The sequence below is a fragment of the Beta vulgaris genome, chromosome 3 (genome assembly GCF_026745355.1).
Source record: "Beta vulgaris subsp. vulgaris cultivar EL10 chromosome 3, EL10.2, whole genome shotgun sequence".
In the NCBI taxonomy this organism is placed as follows: domain Eukaryota; kingdom Viridiplantae; phylum Streptophyta; class Magnoliopsida; order Caryophyllales; family Amaranthaceae; genus Beta; species Beta vulgaris.
The window spans coordinates 11107584-11124268 of record NC_079204.1 but is presented as its reverse complement, the minus strand read 5'-3'; the positions used below and the strand labels follow the sequence as shown (position 1 = coordinate 11124268).

General features: G+C 34.0%; 2 protein-coding genes across 2 annotated transcripts; one reads left to right on the top strand and one right to left on the bottom strand.

Annotated features, from left to right (window-relative positions):
- Positions 1 to 6925: 6925 nt before the first annotated feature.
- LOC125495483 (uncharacterized) lies at positions 6926 to 8088 on the bottom strand. The gene has a single exon (XM_048640217.2). The coding sequence runs from the start codon at positions 7643 to 7645 to the stop codon at positions 6926 to 6928; it is 720 nt and encodes a 239-aa protein (XP_048496174.1). The 5' UTR covers positions 7646 to 8088.
- Positions 8089 to 11975: 3887 nt separating this feature from the next.
- On the top strand, positions 11976 to 12944 carry LOC125495482 (uncharacterized). Its single transcript, XM_048640216.1, has one exon. The coding sequence runs from the start codon at positions 11976 to 11978 to the stop codon at positions 12942 to 12944; it is 969 nt and encodes a 322-aa protein (XP_048496173.1).
- Positions 12945 to 16685: the final 3741 nt, after the last annotated feature.

The window sequence follows — 16685 nt, the reverse complement described above, 5'->3', positions numbered from 1 at the left end:
AATCATGAGTGGAGGTGAAAAATCAGTTTAAAGAGGTATGAACTTGAGTGAAGCAAGGTTGGTAGGAGTGGAGAATCAAATAGCCACTTTAAGTGAACAAATGGCTAATTTGATGACTTGTGTAGAGAAGGGTATAGAGGACCTTTAAGGAGAGGATAATGTGGAGGATGAAGGTGTAGCTTATGATAGTAGTGAGGAGGTTCTTTCTGAATCTTCAAGAACTAGGAGAAAACCACAAAAGAAAGATGATTTTAGAGACATTAAGTTAGAAGTTCCGAGTTTGATGGAAACCTTAATCCAGATCTTTTTGGAGTGGGTTTCAAGGAGTGAAGGATCTTTGAACTTAAGGAGTATGATGATGTAAAATCTTTCAAATTGCTGTAGCTAAGCTAAAGGGTATGCATCTCTTTGGTGGGAGAATGTTATTTTAGCTAGGAGTAGAAAACATAAAGCCTAAATTAAGAGTTGGTAAACTTAAAAAGAAAATGAAGAGAAGTTTTTACCTCCACTTATCACTTGATTTATATAACCAACTTTCTGCTTTGTCTCAGTCATAAAGGAGTTGAACATTACATTCATGAATTTGAAAAATTGATAATGAAATTAGATGTACAAGAAAGAGAAGAGCAAACAATGTCTAGATTTCTAGGAGGCTTAGAAAAAGACATTAAGAGAAAGGTGGAGTTACATCCTTATTCTACCTTAGATGAACTCTTTAAGTTAGCTCTTAAAGTTGAAAAACACATTAAGGAGAAGAAGAAGAAACCTTTTGTAAGGGAACTACCTATCCTCAGGGAGTTTCTAATGTTAACACACCATACACATCTCCTTACACTCCTAAAAATGATGGTTCGAAAGAGATTGATAAAGGGAAGAAAGTAGTGGATGAAACCTCAAAAAAATCTGATGTGAAATGCTTTAAGTGTCATGGTTATGGTCATTATCAAGCTCAATGTCCTAATAAAAGAGTAATGACTTTAATTGACATTAAAAACATTGAAGAATCACTTGAACAGGAGGAAAACCAAGAAGAGGAACTTGAAAAGGAGGCCGAATGTGAAGGAACTTTGAAGGTTGGAGAGGTGACTCAAGGTGATCATTTAAGCCTTGTTCTAAGGAGGGTTCTTCATGCCAAAGAAGCTGAATTGGTTCCTTCTCAAAGGGATCAAATCTTTCAAACAAATGCTTGATTGGAGGGAAGATATGTTCGATGATCATTGATGGAGGAAGCTGCACCAATGTTGCTTCATCTTCTATGGTGGACAAGCTCAATCATGCTACTTTCTCACATCCAAAACCATATAAGCTTCATTGGCTTAATGATGGCAATTGTGTGGAGGTAACAAAACAAGCTTTAATTAGCTTTTCTTTTGGAGATTCTTATAAAGATGAAGTTTTATGTGATGTATTACCTATGGATGCATGTCATGTACTCTTAGGTAGACCTTGGCAATCTGATAAAGAAGCCTTACATAATGGTAGGACTAATACATACACTTTCATGCATAATAAGAAGAAATTGTGCTTAGTCCTAGTCCATGGCCGAATCACTTTAAAACCAAAAACAACACACCTAAAACACAAAACAAAAAAACCTTAATCCTTTCTAAACCACAACTTGACAAAGCTGTAGAAAAGGGGAAGGTTATGGATGAAAATGATGAGAATTTTGATGGAGTGCACGAAATGGTTAAGTTTCTAGTGAAGGAGTTTGGTGATGTCTTTCCAATTGATCTTCCATGTGGTTTGACAAGTACTTTCATGAGACTTATGCACGAGGTACTCAGGCTCTTCATTGGTATCTTTGTTGTTGTTTATTTTGGTGATATTCTTGTGTATAGTAAAGTGAACAGGAACATCTAGTGTGGTTACATCTAAGGAAGAAAAACAAGCTAATGCCACGAAGTGATGAACCTTTCAAAGTGCTAGAGAAGATCAACAGCAATGCATACAATGTTTGTGATTTAGCTCCATATCTTGCTGAAGATTTTGAATTACAAGAAGACCTTTTCGAACCTGAGGAGAATGATGCAGGAGCATCTAGCTTAAACAATCAAGGTCTTCTTCTACATGATCAAAAGGAGAACATGGAAAGGAGGTGCAATTTCTTAGCCTAACTAGCTCGGTTTATCCTAAAACCTTACTTAAGCAACTTGATTAGGCTAATCCTATGTTAATCTCTACTTAAACAAGATTAACTAATACTAATGACACCTTAATCATCATTATGTATTGGTAATTAAGTTTAGTAAGTGATTAGTAGCCTAATTACATACTTAAGTTATGTTAATCATGCTTTAAGAGCTAAGCTAGTTTAAGGTTAGTTAGTTCGGTTCTTTAAGCTTTCTTTAGGACTTGTTTTTGCTGCAATTTGGTGCCACCACCTACTGAATTGAAGACTTAGGGAAGAGGAGAAGCCCACATGAAGTTCACATGGGCAAAAGAAAGCATAGCAAATGAGCATAGGAGACTTCATGGCAAGGGAACCAAGCTGCCCAGTTCACACGTCCAGCCTTCCTTCACTTTGAAGCTTTTGGGCAACCATCATTTGAGCTGCAAATTGGACAAGCTTTTGAGGAGTAATAGTTTAATATGTTTACTTTAGTATTCCATTGGTAGTTCGTCTGTTTTGTAACTTCCAATAGGGAATTAAGCTAGTTTTTAGAAAGTGTGCTGAACAGTTTGTAATTTTTGTTTCATGTATTTTATTGGCTTAGTTGGCGTAGCTCTTGTGGTCCAAATCAGCTGATTTTTGGACACAAGGTAGATATATAAGTTAGCTTTGTAATCCTTTTGAAAAAAAGTCATTTGAATGAAAATTGAAGCTTTTATGCTCAAAACCTTAAGCTGTGTGCTTATTGTATTTCCGGTCAGTTTCGACCATTATCAAATCTTTGCTTAATTCTTTCACTTAATCGTTGAATTGGTGAATGAAACTCAAAATAGATGCAAGTTAGAAGCTTATTGTTATAACTTGATCTTAGAATGGTGGTATTTGGGTAGTGAAAGTGGTGGTTGTTCAATCTAATTGAACCGGTTTGATACAAACTTTTATGTTCTCTTTCTTTGTTCTTGTTTCTTTCTTTGAATGCTCTTGTTATCTTAATCAATATGTATCATTTTCTTAATAAGAACTGAAAATAAGATGAATTAAAATACATAACAGAACCATAGTAATAAAATAAGATGAGGTTGTTTGGTTTTCTACAAGTTTACCCAACTTTACGCAACTCGACCTGTTTCCTTTCCCTCTGAACCCAATTGTTTGTCATGTTCGACTATATATAATTTCTTTAAGTTTTGGTTGGGTGGAACTCGTGGAAGAATTTTCTTTAAGCGAGTTAACCTATGACCTAAAAAATACTAGAGTTTTTTCTTTAACTAGGAAAGCTGGAAGGTTGAAAGAAAGAGGGAAGGAATTTTTTCCCCAATAAATGATTGGTCACGTGGCCAACTGAAACAACAGCTGACTCCGCCACTGATTAGAAATACATGTATACAACTAGAATGACAAAACAAAGTATATGAATACTAATGACACAATAATGTTGCTTTTTACTCTTGGACTCTTATTATCGACTCCAATTTGTTTGCTTTTCCCATTTTATAAGGGTATATAATGACGTAGTAGGTACTTGGGGCGCTAGATTGTTACTTGATAGGTTGTTGTACACCTGTTAAGAATAATTTCAAGCAGTAGTAGATATTAGAAGGGTTGAATCCTTAAGAGATGGTTACTTTAAGTGAGGACTTGATGTCTTCTTTGATTGTGGTTTGATTTGGACCGACGTTGCTTGGTGTAGTATAAAATCCTATAGTTATAAATATACAAATCTTAATCCTAATCTATTATCTAGTCAGTATATGTATGTAAAAAAAAAAAGAAATGTTTTGAAAAGTAGAATTCTAAGGAGACAAAAATATAAACTTTTTGTTAAGAAAGACCTATTAAAATAGCTATTTTGTTGGAAAAAACTTAATCAAAAACTTTTTTGCTTGAAAAGATCTATTATAATACTTACTTTTGTTACGTAAGACTACCTCAATATTTTCTGGTCAAAAAGTCAATGTAGAATGAACAGAGAAAAGTTGAAAGAACTAAGGGCCTGTTCTTTTCAACTTATTTCAACAGTTCTGATCTGATAAGAGCTGAAATTATTAGAGGGATAAGATCTAAGAAGATATGATTTGGTCTGATTTGATTTGAAATAAGTTGAAAAGAACAGGCGCTAAATTGTGCAAAGGTGATTTGATTTGAAGTGAAACCTACTCCCTCCATAATTGAAAAGAATCAACAATATCCATTTTGGGGTGTAACTAAAAAGATTCAACAATTCTATTTTTTCCAAATATGGTAAAGAAACTTCATTCATTAAAACTAGATATTCTATTACTTATTAGTAGCTCATGCACCATGGTGTATGGTGTACATCATTCTCCTTATGCAAAACTACGTCGTTTTGCACAAATGTACAATGTTTATTATTTTATTTAATAACAAAACTAACATGATTATTCCTATTAAAAATAAAAATAAATATAAAAACTAACCTCATTTTAGGTAAAAGAGCTAATAATATTTTAAAATAATTAAATTATTTAATGATTAAAAAAATCCTAATTTTTAAAAGAATATATCCTCAACAACTTTTATCCTTTGCTAGATAATTAAGATATCTTCCTAACAAATAGCGTGATATAATCTGTAAAACGAGTTATTAGGCCCGGGCTACGCCCCGGGTAAGGAGAATTTTCATTTATTAATATTATACTTTAAAATAATAACACTAAATATCAATTGGTCTAGTGGTTAAGACTTTAATATATAACCTTGAGGTCATGAGATCAAACCTTATGCTATGCAATTTCTAGTTTTTTTTTATTGTATGTCCATTACATGGAGTAAAATGATTTAGGGAGAGTGTCACGTGGCACCGTTCCACGTTTAGGAACGCCTTTTAATATTAGTATGGATGGCAGTATCCCTCAGTTAACAATATTCAATATATTAACATGTTTTTTTGTCCATTTTATACTCTCCATTTAATTTTGCACCATTAATGAACATCTATACTTCAAGCATGAGAAAAATGAGCATATCCAAGAAACAGAAAAAGTAAAGAAATAAGTAGTAAAAATGACTTTTCTTTTTCAATTAAATTTTATATGAGTATAATTTATTTTACTATAATTTTTTTTTATGATTCCATATTTGATTATGTTTCAATATTGTTGATCTTTTATTCACGATTGTGCACTATTTTTATATTTGGTGTTCAACTTTTTGTCATTTTTTGTTTAATTCCATATTGATTATGTTTCAATATTGTTCATCTTTTATTCACGATTGTGCACTATTTTTATATTTGGTGTTGATTTTTGTTTTATTCCATATTCGATTATGTTTCAATATGGATCTAGCTTAATAAAACGGTTTCGCGTTTCCTCTCAAAAAAAAAAAAATTATGTTTCAATATTATTCATCTTTTGTTAACGATTGTGCACTATTTTTATATTTGGTGTTCAACTTTTTGTCAATTTTTTTTTTTGATAGATAATATTGTTCATCTTTTATTCATGATTGTGCACTATTTTTATATTAGGTGTTCAACTCTATTTTTTTTTCTTTTTGGATAAAAAATATATTGTTCATCTTTTATTTATGATTGTGCACTATTATATGTTTGGTATTCAAAAACTTTTTGGTGGTTTTTTTTATTTGTTTTGAAAAACTATATTGTTCATCTTTTATTGCACTATTATCTCCTACAAGTCCTTGAAATTGCCTTCTCAATTGATAAATAAACACTCACTAATAAACGCCACATCAGCATACATATATGCCTAATTCCAAGCTTCATTCACGACAAAGAAAAGGGGACAATTAAAGTTTAGATTAAAAAATTAAATTATAAATATAAACCTTTAATTGTTTTTTTTTCAAATTACAATGATTTTCCATTTTTTAACTTTTCAAATTCTATGAAACTCTCTCACCTTCTGCATTACCTTTTACTTCCCTATCTAAACCATTTACCTCCTTTTCTATTTTTATTTATTTTGATCACCCAATGACTCAATTATGAATTTTCTCCCTTTTAACTTTCTTTTAAATATGCGAAATATATATATAACAGTTACTATATAAAAATTATAGAAATGGATTAGTTTCTATAATTATTATATAGTAACTGTTATAAATTATTGAAAATATAAGATTTTTTAAAAGAAATTATTAGATGAATTATTGTATAATACTTTCAATATTCAAAATTCTATAAACAAATTATATTCACTAATGTATAAAACATAAAAATAAAGTCCGTGCATTATGCATGGGCCTTAAAGCTAGTATTTAGGGCCTGTTCTCTTCGGCATAAAACAGTTAAATTGAATTGAACTAAATTAAATTAAATTGAATTAAATTGAATGTAATAATAAATATATAAATAATATTTAAACAATAATAATATGAATATTATAATAATTATAATGATAAGTAATAATAATAAATAATAATAATAATAATAGTATTTTGGATATTTTTAAATGATGGTTATAAATAAATAATATTAATAATCAAAATCTTATTATGAAAGCAAGGTGATTGTTCTCAAAGGAGTACTTGAAACATGGCTCAATCCAGCAACCAATATATCTTCGTTGCTATCTCACTCTATCTCATGCCGCAACAAGATAAGATATTAAGCAACTCCTTCATTTAAACAAATGATTGTATAAAGAGAACAAGAATACCGCCTGAGCAAAAAATATAGTTTCAAAACCCCTCTTTTTTTTTTACACTTCCACAACATGTAGTTCTTTTCCGTTCTATAGTTTTTAATATGAGGATAGAAGGGTATTACCATGGTCAAATGTACATACAGGCCAAGCAAAGAAAAATACAATAGAAGAACAAAAAAAACTACCTGATTGCTTGTTCCACATGAGAAATAACATAAATCCTTTGCTGCATTCGACACTCCTGCAGATGAGAAATATTATTGTTGGCATGATATTTTTCTTTCCCGTTATGGGATGTCGCATTCGCTTCAGGGAATGGAGCAGAACCAGTTGGACGGGATTCATGATTTTTCATCAGTAGCTCATTATTTTGCTCAGCCACAAGGAGACAAGATATAAGTTCAGAATATTTCTTAAATTCCTTTTCACGATATTGTGTCTGCAGGACAACATTATTCGCATGAAAGGTAGTGTATGTTTTCTCTAGCATTTCTGCATCAGTGATTTTCTCTCCACATAATTTCAACTGTGAAGTAATTCTGAACATAGCTGAGTTATATTCACTTACAGACTTAAAGTCTTGTAGTCTTAAATGTAACCAGTCATAACGAGCTTTGGGTAGTATTACAGTTTTCTGATGGTCATACCTTTCCTTTAGATTACTCCAAAGGACTTGTGGATCTTTCACAGTCAAGTACTCAATCTTAAGACCCTCATGGAGGTGGTGGCGAAGAAATATCATAGCCTTAGCTTTGTTTTGACTTGTTGCTTTATTTCCTTCTTTGATTGTATCACCAAGGTCTTTTGCATCTAGGTGAATTTCAGCATCTAGCACCCAAGACAAATAGTTCTTTCCAGTAATATCAAGAGCCGCAAATTCAAGTTTTGTAAGGTTCGACATAGTACACTATATACAAGTGAATATTGCGAAATTAGGACTTCATATCAAATTGTAATTCAATATTGTGATTTAAGTAATTCATATACTAGGGAATGTAAGGATATAATTTGAATAAATATTGTTCCTATAGTATTGCTATACATCCAGTATAATATGATACATGTTTTAGACGCAGGAATAAAACAAAAAAAAACAAATAGTAACCAAACTGACGAGGCTTTCATATGGAGAATCAAGTCTAATATAATACCACCAAGTTGTAATCTAATAACAAACAAGCAAAAAAAAAAAAACAAAAATCTGCTCATATGAAAAATCAACAATCTGGAAACATCAGAAACATATAAGTCCAAGTTGGAGGTTGTCAAGTTACTTAGACTGCTCTTTCACGTAAAAGCAGTAACAAGCAAAGGCAATCAATCACTCTTTTGTATCTATGATGATTTTACATTAAAAAAAAATAAAAAAAAATACGTTGTTGCTTAATTGAATTCTGGAACATATTGCAGTAACAAGCAAAGGCAATCATATGGCAAACATATGGCAGTAACAAGCAAAAAGGCAATCAAACTTTAACCACAAAAAGACGAAAAATACAAAAATATATGTTGTTGCTGCAGATCAATATGAATAATCATCAAGCATCAAACTATGGTGGGAATTCACTTTGTTTTGTTTTGAAGCGAAGAAAAAAAAAATTCAAAGAAATATCACGAAGCATAGGGTGTGTTACCTTGCATTCACAAAAGTCGAAATTGGGTTGCAAACCTCAATGACAGATGATTTCCTTGGTTTCTTGTTTGCTCAGTCGGCTAGGGTTTGGTGCTGATAACGTGTTGTAAATAAACTGAAGAGAGAGAATCGTGTTGTATCTTATTCCATATAGTCCAGGGTATATATATACAATACAATAGTTAGGGTTTTACTTGGAGAACAAAACCCTAGAATATCTCGGATATATTAACGGGGGTATAATGGGCATCCATATTATATTTCATAACAATTATAAATATAAACCTTTAATTGTTTTTTTTTCAAATTACAATGATTTTCCATTTTTTAACTTTTCAAATTCTATGAAACTCTCTCACCTTCTGCATTACCTTTTACTTCCCTATCTAAACCATTTACCTCCTTTTCTATTTTTATTTATTTTGATCACCCAATGACTCAATTATGAATTTTCTCCCTTTTAACTTTCTTTTAAATATGCGAAATATATATATAACAGTTACTATATAAAAATTATAGAAATGGATTAGTTTCTATAATTATTATATAGTAACTGTTATAAATTATTGAAAATATAAGATTTTTTAAAAGAAATTATTAGATGAATTATTGTATAATACTTTCAATATTCAAAATTCTATAAACAAATTATATTCACTAATGTATAAAACATAAAAATAAAGTCCGTGCATTATGCATGGGCCTCAAAGGTAGTATTTAGGGCCTGTTCTCTTCGGCATAAAACAGTTAAACTGAATTGAATTGAACTAAATTAAATTGAATTAAATTGAATGTAATAATAAATATATAAATAATATTTAAACAATAATAATATGAATATTATAATAATTATAATGATAAGTAATAATAATGAATAATAATAATAGTATTTTGGATATTTTTAAATGATGGTTATAAATAAATAATATTAATAATCAAAATCTTATTATGAAAGCAAGGTGATTGTTCTCAAAGGAGTACTTGAAACATGGCTCAATCCAGCAACCAATATATCTTCGTTGCTATCTCATTCTAATCTCATGCCGACAACAAGATAAGATATTAAGCAACTCCTTCATTTAAACAAATGATTGTATAAAGAGAACAAGAATAGCCCCTGAGCAAAAAATATAGTTTCAAAACCCCTCTTTTTTTTTTTTACACTTCCACAACATGTAGTTCTTTTCCGTTCTATAGTTTTTAATATGAGGATAGAAGGGTATTACCATGGTCAAATGTACATACAGGCCAAGCAAAGAAAAATACAATAGAAGAACAAAAAAAACTACCTAATTGCTTGTTCCACATGAGAAATAACATAAATCCTTTGCTGCATTCGACACTCCTGCAGATAAGAAATATTATTAGCATAAATTACAGCACGAAACCTAAAGTTATCCAATATTCTTTATTAATGTCTATATATATCCGTGATTATCTACATAATCAGGTGTGACCTACTGACCTTTAAGTAATTAGAAAATAAAGGTGAGAGTGATGAATGTGATGCTTTGATTCTTTTACATGCTTTTTACATATTTCGACCATATATGTTTTTAGTATACATCATTTTAATAACTACACTTATCCAACAGTATTGACAAATTTCAGGTTGCTTGCAATCAAGAAGTATTTATTATATTGTTCTAACTTCTTAGTACATGAAAGCAAGGGGCATATCGCTACCAAAAATAAAGTGTGAGTATCTATTATTGTTATTGGGAAAAAAGAGAATTAGACACAAATTAAGTTAGACAGTTAAATATATCAATAAAAAAATTCTTAATATTGGCATAGAAGAGTCGCATCTGCTTATTTAAAATTTCTACACAAAAAAAAAATCACATTCTTAAAAACGGAAGTGTAACTTAGGCTATTTCTTAAAAACGATTATTCTCACGATGGGTAAATACAACTCCATCACATTATTAGGGGTTTGTTAAACATCACCCATTATTTCCTTAAAATCGCCCAAATTTATGTATGAATGGACGATTATGTCCTTATGTGTTTTAACCAATATTATTTTACTATATCTTCCAAATTTTTACTGTATTGCAAAATTTAACTTTCACTTCTCTCCAAACTCTAAAATTACCGGCGGCACTCACCGACATTCATTGAAATTAACTCTAAAATTTGCGGCACTCACCGACAGTCATTGAAATTAACGATCTCCCACTAGGCGAGCACCATTAATTAATACATAAATAATGTCGTCTTCGGCTCAGGTATTTTTTTTTCGCTTCGAAAACAACGAACGTGTAGCCAGAACGATCGCCTTATGGATCAAACGTCTGGCCAGGACGTTTAATCCATAGGGCGAACGTTCAGGCCAAACGTTCGACCCATGGACATAACGTCCTGGCCAGACGTTGGGCCCATGGGTTGAACGTCCTGGCCAAACGTTCGACCCATGGGTCCAACGTCCTGGCCGGACGTTGGTTCTGGGCAACGCCAAACCTAATTTTTTATGAGGAAAAAGCTGGGAGGGAACATTTAACCTAATGAATTATTAAATGTTCAATATTCTATTTTTTATATTTGTTTGGAATATTCTGAATTTTTTATTTGGTTTGAATATTTTAATTTTTTTTTAATTAACAATAATTTATTTGTTTTTTTTTCAGGAGCTTGTTAATAATGAGATTAATTATAATCGATATTTCGACAATTGTCCTCAATTTAATAATCGTGATGATGCTATCGAATGGTGTAGAAAGATTGCTCTTGAATTCGTTTTTTTTTTTGCGATAACCAGTCACAAAAAGAATTGTCAATATCTAGATTGTGAACGTGGTAAGAAAAAAGAACTTCGTGATTTCAGTTCAGCAATCAGGAGAAAAACGAAAAGAAAAGCATGTGGTTGTCCATTTCGGTTGTTTCTTGTCCCGATGAAAAACTATTCGTATTGGGTTGTCAAGACTAAGGTAGAACATGGGTTTCATAATCACCCAATGATGTTATACCCAGAGGGTCATCGACAGATTAGCGGTCTCAGTCCCGGTGCGAAGAAGTTAGTTGGAGAACTAACTGCAACCCATGTGAAACCACGACACATCATGAAAGCCATTACAAGTGCATTTTTCCGTCAGTGAAGCCTAATATGAGGCACATTTATAATTGTAAAGATTTGTTAAGAAGAGAGAGATCAGAAGGCAGAAATGCAGCTCAGGAGTTTCTTCATCAGGCTGTTCAAAGCAATTATCTGTTTTGGCTTGATTCGGACGAGATGGGTAGGGTGACACATACATTCATTGCACACCCGATGTCCGTGAACTTAGTCCGTACATGCATATCCGCATGTGCTTCACATTGATGCAACGTACAAGACAAACAAGTACTTGTATCCTTTGGTAGAGATTGTTGGTGTCACACCAACCAACAAGAATTTTCTTGTTGCATGGGCTTTGCTGCAACATGAGGATGCTGAGAGTTACCGCTGGATGTTGTCGGCACTGAAAAACCTCATTGGCTGTGTGGCGCCAAATGCCATTGTGAGTGATCGAGATCTGGCTTTATGCAAATATATCTCAGACGTTTTTTCCACATCTGCGCATCTACTTTGCACGTGGCATATTAACAATGATGTAGAGGCATGGGTAGTGAGGAAGTGTGGTGGGATAAGCAGATCGGGATTATGTTCGGCCGAGGGGATTGGGCTAGGGTTATGAAGTCAAAAACAGAGGATGAGTATGAGAAAAATGTAGCCAATATGATGGATCAGTGGGGTGAACTTGGCAAAAACACATCCATTGATTTTCCTACCTATATCAACGGAACTTGGCTTGTGCACAAGGAGAAGTTTGTGCAATGTTGGACGGATCGAGTACGACACTTTGGCAACACAACCAACAACAGATGCGAGAGTTCACATTCGGCTTTCAAGGAGTGGATTGCTACTCCAACCGAAGCAATCGACACATTATTTATGCAGATCGATTCTTTTATTGCCGGACAGTTGATGGAGATCAGAAACTCCTTGGAAGCCTCCCATCGTAGTCATGGGACTGAGTTTGACATACTACCATATAGCGCCTTGAACGGTGTTTGCTCTCAGTACTGTTTGGAGCTGATTCAGGATGAGTTTGGTAGAATCAAGGGCTATGATGGGGATTGGAGTAGATGCGGATGTGTAATTCATAATACACATGGTATTCCGTGTGCTTGTTACACCTTCTTCGCCGTGCAGAACGGGCGTCTCCTATACTGTCAGGAGGTTGATCCATTTTGGTACAGACTAGCCATTGGTGATGGTACAGATTCAGCTAAGATATTATCTGAGCGCGATCAGGACCGTCAGTTCTTCATGTCATTAGTGACCAAGGTACAGGCAAGGGATCCCGCAATCATGAGGTCTGTTTCTCAGGTACTCCAACTTGAATTGTACCCCGACCGTCGTTCATTTGAGGAGCCAGAAGTTAATACGACGAGTAAAGGTCGGGGAAAGTTGAACAAGGGCTTGCGATGGAACAAAAGTGGGTTTGAGCACGTTATGGGCAAGTCTACGAGTAGTGGCAAATCTTCTGCGGCCACTGGTAATTATACGTATATCTATTTACTTTAATTGTTTGTTTTGTATAATTGGACACATTTAATTAAATTGATTTGTACTAACTTTGCACGATGGAGATTCGATATGGAACGTTTTCCATACTTTCATAGACTTCCACTGACCATCCAAGAGCATATTGAAGGCTGGCTTGATACAACTGACGATACAAGTACGCAAGTGTAGCCGACCCCCAGGAGAACGTGTGAATGCTATCTGGAGAACTAGCCTCAACAAGGTCAAATGGTCTCAATCTCGATCCACTCTTATCTGTGAACAAACAACACCCTAAAATCAACCATATAATGCCCGTCAGCTGTGTCTCCAATGGAGCAGGTGGCTCTTTTGACAGAATCTCAGCAACCCCCTGTGCACTAATAGCACCATTATCCCAAAATGGACTCCCAAGGTCTGCAACTGTCCTACCGATCAAGTCAGCAACCAAACCCCTAAGAGCACCAGATGAAGTGGTGTCATGAACCAAACACCCCTCAACTGGAAGATGCAATATATGCACTACATCATGCATCATGATCGTCATCTCCCCAAACGCTAGGTGAAAAGAACTCGTATCGGGTTGCCACCGCTCGACAAATGCTGAAATCAAGGGTGCATCAATGTGTGTGAACATAGTAAAAGGGATATGGTACAGATACGTCCTACGAAGATGAGCCTGTATCGGTGGAGGCAATGTCCTAACCCATGTCCTCAAACGTGCACAAATCCTCTCTCGGGTCTGACACTTCAGGGGAATTCTACCCCCCCCCCCCCCTTCCCAAATCTCCATAGCTACGTGTCCACCAAAACTAGGGATAACTGACCCAATCGTAGGTCCTCCTGCAACTGGACCTGTGACCTTCCAGCTAAGGTCATCAACATCTTTCCCCTTTCCCTTTCGACTCTCAACAGTCGATGAACTCCCCTCTCCCCGAATAAATCGCCCACCCCTACCCTTACGAACATTCCAACGATCATCAATTGTAGGGTCTAGATCTCTCTCAAACTCCTGCAAAACTGACTCGTGAACATCATTACCGTAAAGAACATCCCCCCCCCCTCATCTACATCATGATGCTCCATTGCATCGTACGACGCACCAACACCCTCATCGTGTAACTAAAGCTGACGTCGCGGCTCAGTCAGGTTCATCCGCGTCCTTCTAACGGAAGCGGAAACACCACGTGAATGCGGATGACGCGGTCCTGAATCCTCGTACTGCGCAACTCGAAATCCGGGAAGCGTCTTACCAGCAAATTGTTGAAACCCAGATGGCTATTTCACCAACAATTACTTTAATAAAATATTTCAATAATAATAATAATAACAATATAATAACAATAATAATAATAATTATAAAAATAACAACAACAACAAAATTATTAACCATAATAATAATAATAATAAATATAAATATAATAATAATAAATATAAATATAATAGTAATAATAATAACAATACTAATAATAATAACAATAATGATAATAAATATAATAATAATAACAACAATAATAATAATAATAACAATAATAATAATAATAATAATAATAACAATATTAATAATAAAAATAACATAACCTAACCGTCAAAAAAAAAAATATAACCTAAAAAATCACGCCCATGGAATCGTCTGTCCAGGACGATCCTTCCAAGGGGCGATCGTTTGCCCAGGACGATCCTCCCTTGGAAGGATCATCTGTCCAGGACGATACTTCCATGGGAGGATCATCCTGGGCAAACGATCGCCCCTTGGAAGGATCGTCCTGGACAGACGATCCTCGTCCTGGACAAACGATCCTTCCATGGGAGATCGTCCTGGGCAAACATTGGCTTGAAATTTGTGTAAAAAAAAAATTACCTGAGATGACGCTGCCGGTTCCTCGGCGTCAATTTCCTTTGCTGCCGCAAGCTCCGCCACCAAAGCCGCCGCTTCCGCCTCCTCTCGATGTCGTCTTGCCTCTGCAGCCCTTGCAAGTGCAATTTTTGTTGCATGACGAAGGATAATTTTTTTTCTTCTTGTTTGGATTTTCCCCAGACATTTTTTTACAAGCTGATTGAATTGATGGAAGAGTGAAGGAAGAAGATGAAATGTGAAGGAAAAAATGGGAAAGTAGATAAGTGAGAGAGAAGAGGGTAAAAAAATCAGAAAACATAAATAAGGGTAGTATAGTCTATTTGTGTGTAAATTTGGGTGATTTTAGTAAATAATGGGCGATGTATAGAAGTTCAGCATTATTATTGTGCTAAAAGGTATCTTAATTCTAGCAAATTCGATCTTAATTCTAGCAAATTCGAAAAAGTATCACAAGATCTAAAACAAATAGCAAATAAACCCATAATCTAACTAAAAGAATTGAATTTTCATGGAAACTAAAGATTAGAGATAAAATTGACTAACCCTTAAAGCCAATAATCGAAAGCCGCTGCTGAAAAAGGAGGGAGATGGGCCGGCAGATCATCGGAAGTTTCACACAAACTCAACCCTTTTTTTCTTTCTTTTCGCCGGGAACAATGGTGTCTGATCATTATAGAGAAGCAAAATTGAAAAGGATAGAGAAAGGAAGGAGAGAGAGGAAACATAGTAGTAGTGGCAAAAGAGAAGAGAAAGAAGACAGAAAGACAGAGAGAGAAAGCAAAACGTGGAAAAATAGGACGAAGGGCAAGGATGTAATTTCAAGAAAGTTGCAAGGGCAAAACGGTTTGCACACTGTTATTAAGCTACAGTAACATAACTTCTCACTTTTTAATAGGTATGGATATGGATATAGTATCATAATATTATTCTCACATGACACACGGGTACAAAATTTTAATTTTACTAACTTTTTGCTCTTATTTAGTTAAAAACTTATTAATTCTATTTGAAGAATCAACTCCTGCAATATTTGACTAATTATTCATAAGCAAATACAAAATAGTTAGAGTATAATATAACTTCAAGTACTTACCATTTACAAACATTCATGACACTTATTAATATAATAATGTTCAATTCAAATTATATTTCGTACATAGGAGTTGGAATAATGGTAGGACTATGACGCAGTCGGACAACTCAAAGAAAAGCAAGCGCTAATCTCGATCAAGAACAAACAGATTTACAAGCGATAAATCTGTAGAAAATCAGAAATCCACTAGAAAAGAGTAAAAACTCTGAAATATTATCTATACTAATATATTAAAAGGCGTGCGTAACAACGTCGATGCGCCACGTGGCACCCTCCTCCTGCCACCAGAATTTCGCCACGTGTCTGTTAACCAACAAAGTCAAGTGGTCATTATTTTAAAAATAAATATGCTAAAGCTTGGGCTCGAACCCCTGACCTTATGTAAGGGTTTTCAAAGAATCACCATCTCATCTAACTTCTCTTGGTGACCCCTGTTTCCACAGTTAATGTTATTAAACATATCCCTTGCATCCTTAAAAATAAATAAAATTGCATGTTCATTAAAATTAATTATGTATGCATGATACCATTTGAAGAGCAGTGTTGACCACTATAATACTACCCCTAGGGAGTTTTAGTTCATGTAATCTATGTACAATAAAAAAAATTTAGAAATTGTGTAGTATAAGGTTTGATCACGAGACCTGAAGTACATATACCAAAGTCTTAACCACTAGGCTAAGTTGTGTTTATTGTTATTATCATAAAGTATTATATTAATAAATAAATTTTTTTCTTACCCGGGGCGTAGCCCGGGCCTAATAACTAGTTAAAGATGAAAAACTGTCTCCCCATAATGACTTAATAATGT

Bases quoted from the DNA above. Each gene is read 5' to 3' on its own strand.
- LOC125495483 (XM_048640217.2), bottom strand. From the start codon at position 7,645: ATGTCGAACCTTACAAAACTTGAATTTGCGGCTCTTGATATTACTGGA.
- LOC125495482 (XM_048640216.1), top strand. From the start codon at position 11,976: ATGGGTAGTGAGGAAGTGTGGTGGGATAAGCAGATCGGGATTATGTTC.